The sequence below is a fragment of the Notolepis coatsorum genome (genome assembly GCF_963971535.1).
Source record: "Notolepis coatsorum genome assembly, chromosome: 10".
NCBI lineage: Eukaryota > Metazoa > Chordata > Actinopteri > Aulopiformes > Paralepididae > Notolepis > Notolepis coatsorum.
Genome location: NC_140174.1, coordinates 59,222,743 through 59,242,561, shown reverse-complemented (window position 1 = coordinate 59,242,561; position 19,819 = coordinate 59,222,743). Strand labels below are relative to the sequence as shown.

General features: G+C 48.5%; 1 protein-coding gene across 1 annotated transcript in view; it reads left to right on the top strand.

Moving 5' to 3' along the window:
- Positions 1-19,819, top strand: part of sema4gb (sema domain, immunoglobulin domain (Ig), transmembrane domain (TM) and short cytoplasmic domain, (semaphorin) 4Gb) — a 146,092-nt gene that overhangs the window by 68,003 nt on the left and 58,270 nt on the right. Inside the window, 1 exon segment of the mRNA XM_084322784.1 lies at positions 18,431-18,579. Coding sequence (XP_084178910.1) covers positions 18,431-18,579 — 149 coding nt within the window.

Here is a 19,819-nt window from a genome sequence, read left to right as displayed (position 1 = left end):
ATGCCTCCCAACTACAATCCTCCTTGCTGCGGCTGGATGGGGTAAGACCCTCCAGCAACACAGCTGGACTGTAGGACGCACCGACTGTGGGGACGCGGTGGGTTCCAGGTTTGGTGAGTAATATTTGCTTGCGAGCACCACTTGTCTGTTAGTGCTATGGGGGCTAGCTGACAATGTTTACGAAAACCGGCCCCAGATTAGGGTCCTTCTGTTCAGCCTTTTAGGCAACGGCGGAGGATCTTGGTTTGAAGCCCATTATAGTCAACTAGTGGGCCACGACCAGTAACTGGTGATCCCAGGATTCTCTGGACGAGTGGATGCTTCTCTGTCACCGTGTAGGCCCCATCTTTCATATACAAATGAGAGTATACCCTAACGAGGAAATGTGGGCATGGATGTTCGTTATCGGAAGATCCATGTTCAAGTCGGCTACAGCCCAGATGGGACTTGTGCTGGCTCCGCCGGATGTCTGGTAAAATCACCGTTGTAAACTGTGTTGACATTTCTCTTCTCTCTTAAAAGGTGAGGAGGATTTCAGAACGGCGGCCTGTCTGAAGTGTGGCTTGTTATATCGTTTGTGTACAAGTTCAGGTGGTATCTGCTTAGCAGATAGCTGCTTAGCTTGCGTGCTAGTTGTGGCCTACTGTGTTAGCCAGTCAGCTGTTAGCTGCGCAGCTGTTAGCTGCGGTGTTAGCTCGCTGTGTTTACCAGGCTAGTACACGTTAGCTTGCTGCTATCAGCCGAACGGCTGTTAGCTTAATGCTACACTGTTGAACGTTTTCTGTGACTATAACATGCCTTAAACACTCTGACTACGACGTCATCTTTGACAGAGGATGTTAGTCGAACCTACCCGGAGCCGGCCGGCGAGGACTGCGTCAACAAGGAGAACCGTAGCGGCGGCGAGCAGCGACGCTGCCTGTGTCGTCAACACAGGATGCTGTGTTTACTATCGGTGCCCTGTTAGAGACTGCAGTACGCTTGATCTGCGCTCTCGGTAGGAAGGTCCTGACCAGACCTTAAAACGCGTCTTCTTCCTTCCCTTCTAAATGTTTTGTAATAACGATGTTTTCCAAAACGAGTGTTGCTGCACTACACTTAGGATACGACGCGAGTTGTGTGTGAATTGTCTTGTCACTGGTATTAGCTTCTCCATGCAAATCGGGTTGTTTGTTACAGATGTAAAAATGATCTGGTTTGTTGTGTTGAGAAACATCATGTGTGTTCATGTACCGTGTACTCACAACTAAGGGGGTTAAACTAACCTATAAAGCTATGCTTAGTGACATATGAGTGAAGAATGAATTCTTTTCTCAGCCTGTAATGACAATGAACAGTGTGTTCACATATTAACAGGTTTACCTGTTCAACTGGCCGTATTAAGGGTAAGGTAGGAGGGGTGTTCCCCCCGGTTCCCTGGGGACTTCCTCACCCTCCTCTCAGACATGTTGTTTACAATATATTGTGTCACTGTGTGGTGGGATACGATATAACCCTTGGCTTGATTGCTGGGGTTGTGCTAAAACTGCTTGAGGAACTGTATTTTCCTAAAAGAAAAGATTGTTTGGTCACTTTTCGTGTGTGCTTAGCAAGGCCTGTGGCCGATACTAATCGTGAATTGTGTATTCTCTCATTATGAAAAACGGCGTTCCTCTGTAGAGTGTATTGCCATTTTTTGTGGTGGTAAAGGGTTGTGTGTATCTTGGGATCTACAACTGGGTTGGGTTGGCCACAGAAGCACATGTGTAAGTCTGGTACCGGGGCTCTTAAGGGGGCCCTCTCTATTCTGTGTTTTTTCCTTAGTAAAAATCAGATAGCAGGTTAGCACATGAGCTGTGTGAAGCTGTTAGACGCTTCATGTAGCTGACTATGACTGTGTCATACTCTTTTTTGTCGTTACATCGTATCATGGGTGTGGGGTCGTAAAGGGGTGAACTGGTAATCCTTTCCTCCCCTTCTTTGATGGGCAGGGGTTAAGACCTCCTGTCCTTCAAGGTTCCTGTCACGTTGCTGTTCGGCACGTTACAGGGTAAGAGGGGGGGGGGGGGGGGGGGAGTTTCCTGGTCCCATGCCCTGGAATATTGGGTGTGTGCACCGCAGAAATTCCCCCGCCACAGAGTACGTCACTGTGCGCGTCTCTGTTGGTAAGACTTCCGTGAGCTGTTCAGGTCCATATGATGGATCTGTTTCAGGGAGGGGTCAGGGCTCCTCCTCACGAAGCTCCTACTCGGGCCTTCTGTGAGTTAGGACTCTCCTTCCATGTGAGGGAGCCTCCTCAGAGTGCAGAGCCTCCTCCTCAGATTGTCAAGGTGAGTAGAACTCCAAAAAGGAGTCCTGCTCTATTGTGTGTGTATTCGATTCAATTCGATTATTGAGTGTGTATGGGTTCAGTGCCTCCTCCTCGGAGAGCCCTAAACCAAAATTTGACATGGCTCAATGTTGCAATATATTCTTTTCAATCTATACAGCTCGCGTGGGAAGACTCTCTGGGGATTTCCGCCTCCTCCCTATGGGAGGGTGGTGGGATGTAAAAATTTAAACAATTTTTACCCTCAGCCTGCGTCACGAGGGATTCATGTCAGTCTGTGTTCTTTCATTTTTGGATAAAAAGAGGAAGGTACATGAAGCACGACGGCTCCGTGTCGTTCTCCCAGGCGACTTGGAGGAACAATGTTTGGTGTCTTGCTAGACTATCCATTGATGTGTTTGGGTCTCGACGCATACATAGTGCTGGCTCGGTGTGTTTCTGTTACAGGATCACACAGGGGCTAAGTGCGCCTTGGTTGCTTGTTGAAACAGCGTTTTTATAGGGCAACTGGGATGGGGTTTTGTCTCTTCCGAGCGCCAGTTTACTAGGTTGTCTCGATGAATTCTCGTTCATATCTGGGGGATGTTAACGGAATAGATCTGAACATAGGTAGAGGGGTCTCACGCCCTTGGGGTGGGCCACTGAGCACGGTCTAAATGAGGACCGTCTGGGTGGCGCCCTCTTTTCATGTTTTAGATCGACACGCATACCTACCCCCTCTCCTGGAGTGGGCATGTCGGCGTGGTTAGGACACGGGACTGGTCTGGTCACGCTGGTCCAGGTCAGTTAACCCGTTGTCCGCCGGGGATGCAGATCTGCTGTTCTGGTACCCTGAGGGACTTGTGCTTTTTTCGGGGGGAAAAATGCCAGGTCGGTCCGGGTGTCACAGGGTTAGGCGCTATGGAGACCCTTGTTGGGTACATATTGTACTCTGCACTGTCGTAATGGCTTACGGCCATGCCAACCTGTACACGCCCGATCTCGTCCGATCTCGGCCGCTACGCAGGTTTGGTCCTGGTTAGTACTTGGTTGGGAGACCGCCTGGGAATACCAAGTGCGGTGTGTTTGGGGCTGGTTCTCCATTATTTTCGCTCCTCTCTCACGCGTGGCGAAGAGGGGGCTGTTGGGGTGGTCTTGGACCTCCTCTGGCAACCCTGTGCTTCCCGTGCCGCCGGGCCCGGTCCGAAGTAATGTTTCGTCGACCCGTAGGCCTGGAATAACCCTTTTTTGAAAACTGAAACACTTGTACTGCGGTATAGCCAGTTATGCCCGCAGGTGTGTTTTGGAGTTTTTTATTGAGGGGTTATAGGAACAACCACCGCATAGGGTAACGACAAGGTGGTTGATTCCCTGGTGTGTTGGAGCAGTGTCAACTCCCGGGTTACTCGGTTGAGTGTGCCCCTGCACGTTCATGACGTCTGCCAATCATGTCAGCCTTCTCTGCCTCAACCCCTCTGGGTGTTTTTTTTTTAATGGAGGCTTGGTCATGCAACAACGCCAGCATACGCCCCTTCCGCCGGGGGGGCTGTTCTCAGCTAACTCCTTTGGCGCCTGTCTCGTCCGCAGTGCTCCAGTCTCAGGTTACAGCCTGTTGCCTGGTTTCCCCGGTGCGCTGCCTGCTTCCGTTGGTTAACCTTTTTTGTGTGCTTACGGCCATGCTGACTGCCTGTTCTGCAGGGTCAGTGTGCCAGGCGGTGTGCTATTGGGGGGAAAGGGCCCGCTCTTGGAGGGGCCTTATCCGAATACGCTGGGAATGTGGGGGGCGGTGTCACTAAGTGACCGCCTGGTGGGGTCTTGATGCCTGGCGTCATTGACCTCTCCGGGCCCCCGTTTTCCAGGGGATCCAGTCCCTTCAGTGGGTCTGGGTCTTCCTTCGCGCTCCGCTGCTACGGCCTTGCCACGGGGTTGGGTTTGCTCTTGACCCCGTGATTCTGGGGGCAGTAACGAGGTTGTTCCTTCCGTTCGTTCCCGGGTGGCATGCGGGTTGTGCGTGTGTGTAGTCGTGGGGTCAGGCCACGGTCTGCTCACCCTGTGCGTTGAGTTGCTTGAGTGCCTCTTCGCACGGTCGGATCCGTCGCCCTCCCGTGATCCTCCAATAGGGGGGGTGCCCTCCATTAGGGGTGGTCGGGGGGGCTTGGTCCTCCCTGATCTGATGGTTGTGGGGGGCCTCAGCGGGGTACATTTGTCGGCCGATGGCTCTCGCTCGGCCTCCCTTGTGCAGTAGTGACGCCGAGCGGAGCCATACGATACAGAACGTTAGGTTATGGCTATAACCAAGTTCTGTGAGTATTGGTGACGCTCGGCGTCAGACGCCGCTGCTGCCCTTGATCTCACCTTGTGGTGAAAGCTTGGGAAGGAGGCGAGTATGTGGCCCCACCCCTGCTTATGTAGGTAAGCTGATAGGGGTGTGGCCAGACGGATGTTGGGATGTAAAGGTACATTGTGGAATTTTTTATTCAGTGCGCGTGCACGAGCGAGGTACAGTGCAGTAGTGACGCCGAGCGTCACCAATACTCACAGAACTTGGTTATAGCCATAACCTAACGTTATTCGTGCTGCCCCACGCTTTTAAGGTATGAGCAGGCTATACACACTGTCAGGATGGAGGTAGGTGAGTTCCAATTGTTGTAGGCAATCACAGAGACGGAGAAGGTATACTCTTGAACAGGTTCGACTTTAATAGTAAAGAACACAAAGAGTAATACTAGGATACTATGCCAAGGCAAGGGAACGAGAGAATTAGGTAATGGAGCTTAGTGGTGGTCCAGAACTGTAACCGCCCGCGTTATCTCCGAACGCCTATAGTGAAGACCTGACAAATGACAAGCAGAGGAAAGGAATGTTATATAGCCACCAAATACCAACATTCCACACACGCCCCCGTGACAGCCAATCAGAAGCCAACCCCTAATTGACAGCACTAAATGACAGGGAAGACAAGTGACAGTAATCAAGTAACAGATGACAGAGAAGGTGGGAGGTTCCCGACCGTAGTCAAGAACCAGAATCGTAACAGTACCCTCCCCCGACGAACGGCACCAGACGTTCACCTGGGGCCCTGGGATTCAGCCGCCGGAAATCATCGATCAGGCTGGGATCTAAAATATCCCTTTGAGGCACCCAAGAACGCTCTTCTATCCCTTACCCCTGCCAATCCACCAAGAACTGAAACCCCCTACCCCTCCGACTACAACCCAGTATCCTCCGCACCGTGTAAATGGGCTGACCACCCATAAACCGAGGCGGAGGAACCGTAGGCAGTGGCGGGGCCAAGGGCGATGAGAGGAACGGCTTCAATGGGGACACATGAAACGTCGGATGAACCCTCATAGAACTCGGAAGCCGTAGCCTGTAAGCCACAGGATTCACCCGACGTACCACCTTAAAGGGTCCTATAAAGCGAGGAGCCAGCTTCCTGGATTCCACCCGGAGAGGGAGATCCCGGGTGGAAAGCCAAACCCGCTGCCCAGGACGGTAAACTGGAGCCGGACGACGCTTGCGGTTAGCCTGCCGCTGGGTACTAACCGAAACCTTCTGCAGCGCCGCCCGGACCCGCTTCCACGTCCTGCGGCAGCGAGCCACATGTGCCTGGGCCGAGGGCACCTCCGCCTCCTGCTCCTGCTCGGGAAACAAAGGAGGTTGAAAACCATACTGACACTGAAAGGGAGACATACCGGTAGAGGAGGAGAGGAGGGTATTATGCGCGTACTCAGCCCATGCCAACCTCCTACTCCACGTTGCCGGGCAACCGGCAACGTAACATCTCAAGACCCCCTCCAGGTCCTGGTTGACGCGCTCCGTCTGCCCGTTCGACTGCGGATGAAACCCAGACGAAAGGCTGACGGAGGCGCCGAGACCGGCGGCAAACGCCTTCCAGAACCTGGAAGCGAACTGAGGACCCCGGTCCGACACAATATCCACCGGAAGCCCGTGGACCCGAAAGACATGCTGTATCACCAGATCAGCAGTCTCTCGGGCCGATGGAAGCTTGGGGAGAGGAACAAAATGAGCCGCCTTCGAGAACCGGTCCACCACCACCAAAATGGCGGTGAACCCGTCCGAAAGGGGGAGGCCAGAAATAAAGTCCAGGGATATGTGCGACCAGGGCCGTTTAGGAATAGGAAGTGGCCGGAGGAGACCTGCCGGTGCACGGCGAGAGGTCTTACTGCGCGCGCACATCGGGCAGGCCGCCACAAAGGAACGCGTATCCCCCTCCACTGTCGGCCACCAGAACCTCCTACGGATAAATTCCAGGGTCCTGGTGGCCCCAGGGTGGCTGGTGAGGGATGAGGCATGTGCCCACTGCAGCAAACGTGAGCATGCCGCCTTGGGCACATACGACCGCCCCGGAGGGCCCCCGCCAGGATCGGGCTCCCGCGTCAGCGCCGACCTTACCACCTTATCTATGCCCCAAGACACGGGTGCCAAAATCAAGGCCGGTGGAATAATGGGATGGGGCTGCTCCTCCCTGGCCAGGAAGATCAAACTGGCGCGATAACGCGTCGGGTTTGATATTCTTGGACCCGGGTCTATAGGAGATGGTAAATCGAAATCGTGTGAAGAATAACGCCCACCTGGCCTGGCGAGCGTTAAGGCGTTTAGCCCCTTGGATGTAAGCCAAGTTCTTATGATCGGTCCAAACAATGAAAGGATGTGCCGCCCCCTCCAACCCATCCTTTAAGCACCTCTGAGAGAGCACCCCCCCCACAGCGATGTCAGAGGCATCCACCTCCACAATGAACGGAACCTCTGCATCGTGGCGGATCAATACAGGAGCGGATGTAAACCGACGCTTGAGATCGCAGAAGGCCGACTCTGCCCTAGGCGACCATTCAAAGCCAGGGAGAGAGGCCTTAGTGAGAGCTGTTAACGGATTGGCTAAGGCGCTAAAGTTGCGAATAAAGCGACTGTAAAAATTTGCAAAGCCCAAAAACCGTTGTAACCCCTTGAGCGACGAAGGCCGTGGCCAGTCCAAGACTGCACTCACCTTGGCCGAATCCACACGTAGATCACCCTTCGTCAACACAAAGCCCAGGAAGGAAACGGTATCAGTGTGAAACACACACTTCTCAGCCTTAACGAATAGTTGATGCTTGAGGAGACGGTCTAGCACCTCCCGAACATGCAGTTGGTGTTGCACCATATCGCAAGAAAAAATTTGGATATCATCTAGGTAAACAAACACTGACACCCCAATCAAGTCTCGCAGCACGTCGTTAACCAGGGCTTGGAAGACTGCCGGAGCATTAGCCAAACCAAAGGGCATGACCAAATACTCATAGTGACCATTGGGTGTATTAAATGCAGTCTTCCACTCGTCTCCTTCTCTAATCCTGACCAGATTGTATGCATTACGTAAGTCAAGTTTAGAAAAGACCTGTGCCCCCTGTAAGCACTCAAAGGCCGTGTCCATGAGAGGTAAAGGATATCGGTTCTTGATGGAAACGTCATTCAATCCCCTATAATCAATGCACGGGCGCTGATCCCCATCTTTTTTGTCAACAAAGAAGAAACCAGCGCCGGCCGGGGATGTGGAAGGACGTATGTGCCCCGCAAGCAATGCCTCCTCAATGTAGGTGTTCATGGCCAAGGTCTCGGGGCGTGAGAGAGAGAAGTCAAGTCAAGTCAAGAGTTTTATTTGTCATGGCATACGAGCAGTGTTGTGCTAGTTACTGAAAAATAGTAACTCAGTTACTTTACTAGTTACTTCATTTCAAAGTAACTTCGTTACTGTACTAGTTACTTACACCCAAAAGTAATGAGTTACTGTGAAAAGTAACTATTTAGTTATTAAAAAAAAAAGATAAAAAAAAAAAAGATTGCTCCCGAGTCCCATGCCCTATAGTACTCAAAATCGGTTGATCAACTTGACAGTTTCCATTCACATCACCGAACTCTGCTAAGCAATGTGGTCTAGATACAAACACAAATCTGACACAAACAAATGTTGTCCCGAGTCATATAATAAGAAGTGCGCCGGTTGAAGGAACAGCCTTGATGTCGCCGGAGCGTTTCATTATAACCATTATAATTCAAGGGTACTACGACTATGCTTGCACCTCATGGTACCAAAGCAAAATTACAAACATCACAAAACAAACTGGTCAGACTACTACTTGACCTGAACCCCAGAACCCACCTCACCCCTGCCCACTTTGACAACCTAGGATGGCTTAGAGTAGACGACAGAGTACAGCAACTTGCAATGGGCCTGGTCTACAAGATACACTATACGACCGGGGTACCCATGTACATGTCAAAATACTTCCCAAAGGTCAGTGAATACCACAACCACTACACCAGAGGAAGCTCAACAAATCATGTAAAACCCAGATTCGGCTCAAACAAGGGACTAACGTTTCGCAATTATGCCACAACAATGTGGAACGCCCTACCCAAAGCTAGGGGTTAACAGTACTGTATATTTGAATACCGTTTATGTCACAAATGTATCAGTACTAAATACCTATGTCCCTATGCCATAAATGTCATGTATGTTGTGTATGTCATAAATGTCTATATGAATTGAAAATGGGGGACCCTGATGGAAACAAGACAAACGTCTTTCTCAGGTCTGCATCCCCTTAACAATTGTATGTATTGAGCCGTACTGTATTGTACCCATTCTGCAATCTGTTAAATAAAGTTTTCATTCATTCATTCATTCACCATCTTGCAAGTTGCAACGTTGTTTAAGATATCAATCAAAGCATTGCAACGTTAGAATAGTTAGGATATCAATTGTGCATGAAAGGACTATATTTATATTGTTTGATTAGTATTATGAGATTCCCTGGCAGATTTCGTAAAGTCAAAATCCGTTGATCAACTTGAGTTTCAGTGAACACATTGCACTGACTCACCAAAGTCTGCGGTGGTTGAGATGTAGTAACGTTACGTTAGTCCAGTTGACTCCAGCAGCGCCTCAAACATGTTCTTTATCTCGTTTCCATGTTGTATATTAATTATCTCTCCAAGTAGTTGCTAAATGGTTTGTTAGTTTGTTACTGCGTTCTTTTTATGTCGATTCATAGCGAGCGTTTGTTTTGTTTACAATAGAGAGGGTCTATTTCTTTCCGTAGCCGCATTTCTTGCGCACTTCTGATTGGCCAGTGGCCAGACTCGCCTCGTATCATTCTACGCGGGTGGGGATGAGGATAATAATAATAATCACTACCGCTCGCTATCAATCTACGCCGTATATAACGCAAATAACGCAGTGACGAACCATTCAGTAACGTAAGTAGCGTTACTGAATTTCAAAAGTAATGCGTTAGAGTACTAGTTGCGGCAAAAAGTAACTTCGTTTCTGTAACGCGTTACTTTGTAACGCGTTAGTCCCAACACTGCATACGAGTATACAATGAAATGCGGGTGGTCTTGCCCGCAACGATGTGCAATACAACACACATAATAGAATCCAATACAAAAAACATTGTGCAATAACAGATAACAGGTACCATGGTGTGACATCTCGGTATTTGTACATAGTTATTTACAGAGCATATAGGACATGCTAGGTAGCTTTGGTAGTGCAATACACTGTTACTGTTGCTAATACTAATTTAAAGTGGCCTTTCCTTTTGGCAATAAGTGTGGGTGTGTGCGGCATGAGTGTGTGCCCGCTCAAGTTAAAGTGTTAAAGTGGCTGCTAGTGTGTGAGCGTGCACAGCGTGCATGTCGTGTGTGTGCTCATGTGTGCTTATGTGTGGATAGTTCAGTGTTCTGTGGTACTCAATGTTCATTGTTCAAGACTCTGATGGCCTGGGGGAAGAAGCTGAGCCTAAGCCTCTCTGTCCTAGTAGCTGGGGTTCGCAGGCGTCTGCCTGACCTCAGCAGCTGAAACAGGCTGTTATTGGGGTGGTGGGGGTCTTTCATTATTCTGCAGGCTCTGGATTTGCACCTCTTGTTGTATAGAACCTGCAGGGGAGGTAGTGCAATACCCGTGGTACGCTCGGCTGAGCGCACCACTCTCTGTAGGGCCTTCTTGTCCTGTGCCGTGCTGTTTCCATACCAGGCAGTGATGTTTCCGGTGTTTCCGATGTTTCCGAGAACATTCGCCCGCGAGGCGGGGAGGTACCGGGTAGAAGATTAATGGGACAGTCGTATGATCTATGAGGCGGTAGTGCTTTAGCACGCGTCTTGCTAAAAACGTCCGCCAGGTCCCAATAGATCTCAGGAACCCCTATCAAATCGGGATTAGAGGGTGGAACAGAATCTGCGACGCTCCCCACCACCCTGGAGAGAGAAGAAGGAGAAAAAAGAGAAGAGGGGAAGGGAGACAAGGGAGTGGACAAACTCTCGCCGACGACCGACTTCACGTCGACCTCCGTTGAGAGCTTGCCCGTGCTCCAATTAATATTCCGTACACATGAAGACAACCAGGGATGACCCAACACTATAACAGAATAGGGGGAGACAATAACAAATAATTGAACCCACTCCCACCCCCCACCCGCCACCCGGATGTGCATAGGAACAGTACGTTGTGTGACGCTCCCACTGCCCAGGGGCTGACCGTCCAGGGCGTAGACAGGAATGGGAACCCCCAACTCTTCTACCGGGATTCCCCATTCTCTCACCAACCCAAGTGAATGAAATTGCCCGCCGCCCCTGAGTCAATGAGAGCCTTCGTTCCCCTAACGTTACCCCCACAGTTAACCACCACCTCCAGAAATGTACGTGAGTCAGATGGTAGTGCTGGGGTGAGCCCACCTGCTGGCGCCCTCTCGAGGCCCGGCGGAGCACCTCCCCTTCCCGACTGGCGCCGAGTTGAGCCAGCCTGTTCCCGACAGCTGCCGAAACGATGACCGGAGCGGCCGCACCGGAAGCAACGTCGCTCCTCGATGAAGCGCCGCCGCTCGTCGTCTGAGAGCGACAGCGCCCCAAGCTGCATGGATTCATCACCCAGTGGCTCACTCGTGTAATGCGGGAAGATGTCAACAACAGGAGGAGAAAGGACACGTACCTGGGTAGTATCTTCACGCTCCCTCTCTCTCTCCCGATGTCGGTTGTCCATCCGTATGGCGGTGTTGATGAGCGTTTCCAGCTGCTCAGGGATCTCACGCACGGAGAACTCGTCTCGCATCCGTGCGGAGAGTCCCTTGAGAAATAGGACCACACAAGGAATTTCCGGCCAAGCCGCCTCCCGAGCCACGATCCGAAATTCGATGGCGTATTCTGAGACCGTGCGGGAGCCCTGCCGGCAAGCGAGAAGCCGCTCACCGGCCTCGAAGACCGAGAGTACTCGGGAAGTGTCGAATACCCTTCTCAACTCCCTGGTGAAGTCGTCCACACAGTCGCAGAGAGGCGAACCGCTCTCTAATTCGGCCGTAGCCCAGGAGAGTGCTTGACCGGTGAGGAGGGTGATAATATATGCAACTTGTGCTCTGGAAGAGGGGAATGAGTGTGGCTGCAGCTGGAACACGAGTGAGCACTGGGTGATGAACTCCCTGCATCCCTCCAGTGCTCGCGCGTAGCGGCTTGGTGCGGGTAGCCGTGGCTCCTGGTTCCGATCCTGGTGCCCAAGAGCTCCCCGACTCTCCTCGGTGTTGAACGTGGTGTTGAACGCCGCCTCTCCTGCCGCCGTCTCACCCACCGTCGTCCTTACCCCCGCCACCTCGACTTGTGCCTGCTGGGCTGTGATGAGCGCCAACTGCGCCGTCTCCTGCGACGCGCTGACGATCCCGCCCAGCCGAACCAACTCGCCGCTGATCAGATGTTGCCATTCCTCCAAGCGCTCCTGTGCACCCTTCTGTGCCCGGAGCATCTCCATGATTGCCTCCATGGAACTCTGATGGTCAGGTCTTCTGTCAGGATGGAGGTAGGTGAGTTCCAATTGTTGTAGGCAATCACAGAGACGGAGAAGGTATACTCTTGAACAGGTTCGACTTTAATAGTAAAGAACACAAAGAGTAATACTAGGATACTATGCCAAGGCAAGGGAACGAGAGAATTAGGTAATGGAGCTTAGTGGTGGTCCAGAACTGGAACCGCCCGCGTTATCTCCGAACGCCTATAGTGAAGACCTGACAAATGACAAGCAGAGGAAAGGAATGTTATATAGCCACCAAATACCAACATTCCACACACGCCCCCGTGACAGCCAATCAGAAGCCAACCCCTAATTGACAGCACTAAATGACAGGGAAAACAAGTGACAGTAATCAAGTGACAGATGACAGAGAAGGTGGGAGGTTCCCGACCGTAGTCAAGAACCAGAATCGTAACAACACACCTTTTTTGTTGGTAAATCTATTCCATCATTTCCGACCTACAACTCTTATATGTTGTGTAGACGTACTTGATGTGGTGGGCGCTAAGTAACGTTACATTTGAATTATGTGTTTATTCTTAATGTGTGCTCAGTATATGTGATGATGACACGAGGGTAATAATTATTTGTATTTTCAGGCTGTATAGCGCCGATATTATGAATGTCTTAACAAATCATTTGTTGAACATGAACAAATAAATGGAGGTACAGTATAGTCGTTTTTTTATATCCATTTTTCAAAGCATCTACAAATGTGTTACTACACATTAAACAGCATTATTTAATGATGAACAAATCAGGGCGGTCAGGTGGCGTAGCGGAGATTGCGTTCGTCACCAACACCAGAGACGCTGGATTCGCCTGTTCGAATCCAGCTCACAGCTCCGGCGTTGTCACCAGCTTGGCTGGCCGTTCACACTAATACAATTGGCTGTATTAGAGGGTGGGAAAGCTGGCGACTCCTACAGTTTGGTCGGGGCGCCTGCTCAGCGCGGATAGGATCTAAGGGGGGTAGTGTGATCCTTCCACACGTTACACCCTCTCAGTGAGAGTCCGCGCTGCCAGGTGAAAAGAAGCGGTTGATTGGCTAGACGTGTGTCGGAGGAAGCACGTGATAGCCTCCACTCTCCCAGACCGACTGTGGGGGGTAAGTGCGCAGCGACCAGGAAGGGGATTGGGAATTGGCATAACGACTAACATTGGGATGGGAGAAAATCGGAGGAAAAAGGAGGGGGAAAAAGATTAAAAAAAATAAAAATAATGAACAAATCAAGTACAAACAATGTTGATAATGAGTTATAAATAATGTAGAACTAATTTGTAAATGTTATACAAATATAATTATAAATGATTTAATAATAAATTACGAATGTATATAAATGATTTGTTCATGATTAGTTCATTATCTACAAATACCTTATAAAGGTCTTATAACTGAGTGTTATTATAAAGTGTTACCAAATTATGTCTAGTGTTGCAATACTTACTCTAAATTCTCACAATGTTTTTCTTTTGTAGTATATCAGATCAAGTTCAAGTTTCAAGTTTCTTTAATAGTTGTCATACAGAAGTACAGAATACTTGTATACAAAATGCTTCTTACTGTTACGCTCCAGAGACTGTGCTAGACAAGATAAGTATGAAATAAAATAAAATAGCATGTAAAATAGAAGTAAAAATAGAGGTCACAGTGTTCAGTATAGACATATTATGTACAATGTTCGATGCAGAATAGAAGTAACTGAGTTACCATACAATATACAATATACTATGCAATGTACTAATATACAATACTATATAGTGCAGAGCAGAAATGGGATGAGGTACGATTTACAGTAAGGTGTACGAGTTGTAGTGCAAATCATTTACCAATAAATATAAAGTGTAAAGTGTGTTTAGGTGATCTAAAGTGTGGAGAGTGGGTGCTGCAGTGTGTTGTTTGTTTAAGTGAGTGTGTGGGTGTGTGTGCTGTGTGCATTTGATGGTTGTTGCATAGTGTTTATTGTTCGTTGAGCAGCCTGATGGCCTGGGGATAGAAGCTTCTTCTGAGTCTTTCTGTGCTCGCCTTAAGACTCCGGTATCGCTTGCCTGACCGCAGCAGTTCAAAGAGGCAGTTGTTCGGGTGGCTGGAGTCCTTGATGATTCTCTTAGCCTTCCCCCTGCACCGCTTGTTGTAAATGTTCTGGAGGGTGGGAAGCCCCCCTCCAATTGTGCGTTCGGCTGAACGTGTCACTCTTTGTAGTCTGCTACGGTCTTGTGCAGTGCTATTCCCAAACCAGGAGGTGATGTTGCCAGTCAGGATGCTCTCTATTGTACATGAGTAGAAGTTCTTAAGGATCTTCTGACTGACTTGGAACTTCCTTAGGCGCCTGAGGAAGTAGAGGCGTTGTCGTGCCTTCTTCACAACACTGTCAATGTGTGTGGTCCATGTCAAGTCCTCGGATATGTGGGCTCTGAGGTACTTGAAACTGTTCACTCTCTCAACCGGTGCCCCGTCGATGCTGAGGGGGCTGTAGTCCTTGACCCCCAACCTCCTGAAGTCCACAATCATCTCTTTTGTTTTGCTGACGTTCAGGGAGAGGCAGTTCTCCTGACACCACTGTGACAGATTCTCTACCTCTTCCAGGTAGGCCCTCTCGTCGTTGGCAGAGATCAGGCCCACCACTACTGTGTCATCAGCAAATTTGATGATTGTGTTGTTGTTCCGCTGTGCCACGCAGTCATGTGTGTACAGGGAGTAGAGGAGGGGGCTCAGAACACAGCCCTGGGGGGCCCCTATGTTGAGCGTCATGGATGAGGAGGTGCAGTTGCCTGCTCTTACCACCTGCGGTCTGCCCGTCAGGAAGTCCAAGACCCACTGGCAGAGGTCATAGTTCAAGCCCAGGTCCCTGAGCTTGGCTATGAGTTTGGAGGGGACTATGGTATTGAATGCTGAGCTGTAGTCGATGAACAGCATTCTCACATAGTTCCCATGCCTCTTGTCCAGGTGTGATGCTGCTGTGTGCAGCACATGGGCTATGGCGTCCTCCGTGGACCTGTTTGCAGATACGTTTTCCTTTCATTTTGCTGTGGTAACGAAATATGTATTGAGAATTTATTTGTATAAAAGCTCTGGTACCATGACACCTATTTACTGAGATACCCTTTTCGCTCTCATACTTTCTTTTCCTGTTTTAATTTGGCAGGGGCCCCAAGAGGGAAGTGGGGGCCCCTATAGGCACAGCAGCTGATTTGCTCGTGGGACAAGTCGGCTCTGACTCTGAGATCCTGCTGCAATATCTTTACCTTTTCTTTTTACTTTTATTTACGGTTTCTTTACTGACACATAGTCAAGTAAAACTCTACATAGAATGGGGGGGGGGGGGGGTGAAGTGAGGGTTTCTGTACTGTATGTCTGTATGTAGCATGGGGGTGTCTGGAGGGCATTTTAAGGGCATTCAGCAGCAGGAATTGTGTCCCAGTACTGCCAAATCACATCAGCCAATCTGCCAGTGTCATCACGCATGCTGTGTGTGTGTGTGTGTGTGTGTGTGTGTGTGTGTGTGTGTGTGTGTGTGTGTGTGTGTGTGTGTGTGTGTGTGTGTGTGTGTGTGTGTGTGTGTGTGTGTGTGTGTGTGTGTGTGTGTGTGTGTGTGTGTGTGTGTGTGTGTGTGTGTGAGAGAGAGAGACGGGAAAGGAGATGCATACAGTAGGTCTATGTGGGTCAAATTAGTGTTATTTCCATCTCTGTATATTATGGAGCACCCTAATCTATTAACAAATACATTAGAGAATATTCGCATGATCACAGCCTGACAGTGATTTTGCCCTTGATTTTCAAGAAATGGATCATTCCCCAGTCAGTCACAAAACTCGATATTTTATCACACACACACACACACACACACACACACACACACACACACACACACACACACACACACACACACACACACACACACACACACACACACACACACACAATATTTTATACTTATATTATACTTATTTTATACTATCTTTTTATTTTATCTAGCACACTCTCAGGAGCAAAACAGAAAGAAGCATTTAATACACAAGTATTCTGTATTTCTGTATGACAACTAATAAAGAAACTTGAACACACAGTCTGGCACCTCTGAAAATGGGGGCAGGTCACTGGTTAAAATGAGGTCATTGTTGTTATCTGGGTTTGAGAGATGGAGTTGTAGGAGGAGCAGATCTTGCTCTGCAGCACAGAACTTGAATTGGGTAGAAATGCACCGCGGTCGCCTGTTTGAGTTCAACCTAAGATGGCTTCTGTAGGATTCTGACAGTGTTGTCATGGAACTCAACATTTCTTTCTGTGTGGACAGTGCATGTGACTCAGCAACTTGGAATTTTCAACACGACTGCCACCAGAGCTATTTCTTACCAAAGTTTGGACAGCAAGGTTTCAAAAAGAGTTCTAGAGTGTGTCAGTGGTTTATGACTCACTGTGAAAAGGTGGCCACAACATGGCGTCCATACTATCCAACTTGGCCAAGCTAGCCTAGCTGTTGGCCAAAAACACCTCTCCTGGAGTGGCTGGTCCGTATTCATTTATGCTAAGCTAGGTTAGCTTGCAACAGGATCGCTTTCTACTCAACGGACAGGGAGGAAATTGGTATCTATCTTCTTGATTCTGGAGAAGACAGTAAGTACAGTTCCCATAATGTTGGTGTGTTCCTTTAGTTTAATGAGATGACCAGGAATGAATTGTGAATATGAGAGAAGACACCAACACACCACCATGGTTATGTCAAAGTGACCTTCAACATTTGTTTCTCAATGTGCCACTTTTCAGACCCAAGGGGAAAGCTGGCTTACGTACTGGATAGCATTCCATGGCGGCCATAAGGTGTATCGGCCAAATAATCGGCCAAGAACGTGGAGGTGAATGGGGATGGACGTTCTGTCAAATCAAGCTCTATGATACTGTAGCCTGCAGGCATCTGCTCTAAACATGTATTTTAAGCTATACTGTGTGTCCTCTCGTATGAGAGAGGGGGTGGAACAGATAAGAAAGAAAGACAGAAGGGAAGACAGGTGTTGGGGAGATCTAGGGAATGAAGAGAGGGAGTGAAGGATGGAGGAGGAGGGATGTACAGTGATACACAGGGGAACAGTCAGCAGCAGGGTGCAGATGGGCCTGTTAATTCTAGCACAGCATCTCCTTTTCCTTTCTCTCTCCCTCTCTTTCTCACTCCCTCTATTTCTTGCTCTTTCTCTTACAGTTTCTCTCTCCATCCCCCTCTCCCTCCTTCTCTCTCTCTCCTTCCCTTTCTCTCTCTCCCTCCCTCCCTCCCTCTCTCTCTCCCTCCCTCCTTCCCCCTCTCTCTTTTTCTCTCTTTCCCTCCCTCCAACTCTCTCTCTCTCTCTCTCTCTCTCTCTCTCTCTCTCTCTCCACATCCTCCCATTCCTTATCCTCCTCTCCTTTTTGTGAATCGATGGGATCACAAGCTGGCCCAGAGCCCTCAGTAATAAGATAACTCATATTCATCTTCCTCATATGGATTACTATGCCGGGGTGCTGCATGCTTGTCGCAGTCAAACTGTGCCTCTGCTTCTTTACGTCCAATGAAGTGAGAGAGAAGGGGCCACTGCATACACATACAGGATGATGTTCCACTGTCAATCATCTCTGCCCAAATAGGAAGTAAACTAACCTGTGCTACTTATAAATAATATTATATATTACTCCCCAAATCTTAATTTTTTGTTTTAGCATACCTTACAGATCAGAAAATCAGTTGGTAAAAAGTTAAATAATTTCACGTCACAGTGTCTGTGCAGACATGTTTATTCACGATGTCCATGGAAACGACGATGAACGCAGCCATAAAGGTGTGGTTTCCTTATGCAGAAAAGATAGTCTGTTTACTTTAATCAATTTAATCTAAAAACACGGGTGTGGTTTCAGTCTATATATACACGTACGATCAGTAATTTTCCCCTACACATTGCGAAGAAGATGGCGACCATGAGGAACAGGATATTTCAGTGTGAACTCTAACACATCTGTACGGTTCCCTCCCTGTTCTCGCAGTGAACTCTAACACATCTCTACGGTTCCCTCCCTGTTCTCGCAGTGAACTCTAACACATCTGTACGGTTCCCTCCCTGTTCTCGCAGTGAACTCTAACACATCTGTACGGTTCCCTCCCTGTTCTCGCAGTGACCTCTAACACATCTGTACGGTTCCCTCCCTGTTCTCGCAGTGAACTCTAACACATCTCTACGGTTCCCTCCCTGTTCTCGCAGTAAACTCTAACACATCTCTACGGTTCCCTCCCTGTTCTCGCAGTGAACTCTAACACATCTCTACGGTTCCCTCCCTGTTCTCGCAGGTCTGTTGGACTGTCAGCGCTTCAGAGGCGCGGCTCAGAACTACAGCACCCTGCTGCTGGAGGAGGAGGCAGGCCTGCTGTACGTGGGAGGGAGGGGAGCGCTGTACGCGCTAAACACCTCAAACATCTCCACCCCGACCAACCTCACGGTGAGTGCCGAGGTGGTCCCTGCAACATTCACTGTGTATATTTGACGGTATATGTGTCTTGTGTTTTACTGATATACAGGGTAGGATGTTATTAGCCCTTGTGCCACAGCCTAGGAGCCATGATTCTCAACGTGGGGTCTGGGGACCCCCAGGGGCTTTTGGGGGGGGGGGGGGGGTTACAGGGGGTCCCCAGAGGAATGGGGAGTAGTTCTATTTCACGGTTTAATTCACTAGAAGTTTAGCCCAATGACAGACTATATAAGAGTGGCTGATCTGATCATAGGCTTCACTTTGTCCACTGCTATCTGCTCAACTACAGTATTGTCAACTACATTGTAAAGCGTTTTGAGTGTCTAGAAAAGCGCTATATAAATGCAATTAATTATTATTATTATTATTATTATTATTATTATTATTATTATTATTATTATTATTATTATTATTATTATTATTATTATTATTATTATTATTATTATTATTATTATTATTATTATTATTATTATTAGTAGTAGTAGTATAGGCAGCTGTGGAATACTGGAATTAAATCATATCTAATGACTTAGATAAAATTAAATTTTATCAAATGTCATCAACTACAGTACATATGAAACCCAAATATACACACCGAGCTGGTGTTAAATGTATTCTTATAGAGAATAACACATTTGTAAGACATTGCTTGGGCTGCCGGCTCTTAGTTGATCAAAGTGGTTTTGTCTTAGTCGACCGATTTTTCAGCTTATTTTCCATACCGAATGAGTTATATCCAGAAGAAAACCCAGGATGAGCCCATGTCTGGTAAGCACTAGATTTAAAGAGATCCTTCTGTATGATTAGATGTGGGGAAACTGAAAGTTGACAGATGCATCAGTGAAATCAGCTAATAGATATGTCAACACAGTCCTATGACTGTTAGTCAACAAAGAACTTCTTAAGTTAACAAGTTCTTTCCCAGTTCCTCACATGATTTATTTTCTATTATGTGGCGAAACACCCCCCCCCCCTTTCACAAGTGTTCTCCCCTTTCACAAGACGTGCTAAAGAGGACGGGCTAATAATAGCCGTAAACAGATTCTGTAAATCCCTTTGTGTCCTTTTTTCGATTTGGTGGGTATCGGATTAAATGCACCAGGCATTTATTCAAGGGTTACTGAATGAAGTGAGAGAGTGAGAGAGTTCAGCCCAGTGACGCATTGTACCACTCAGCCTGAGAATTAGTACGGAAGTGCACTGTTCTAGA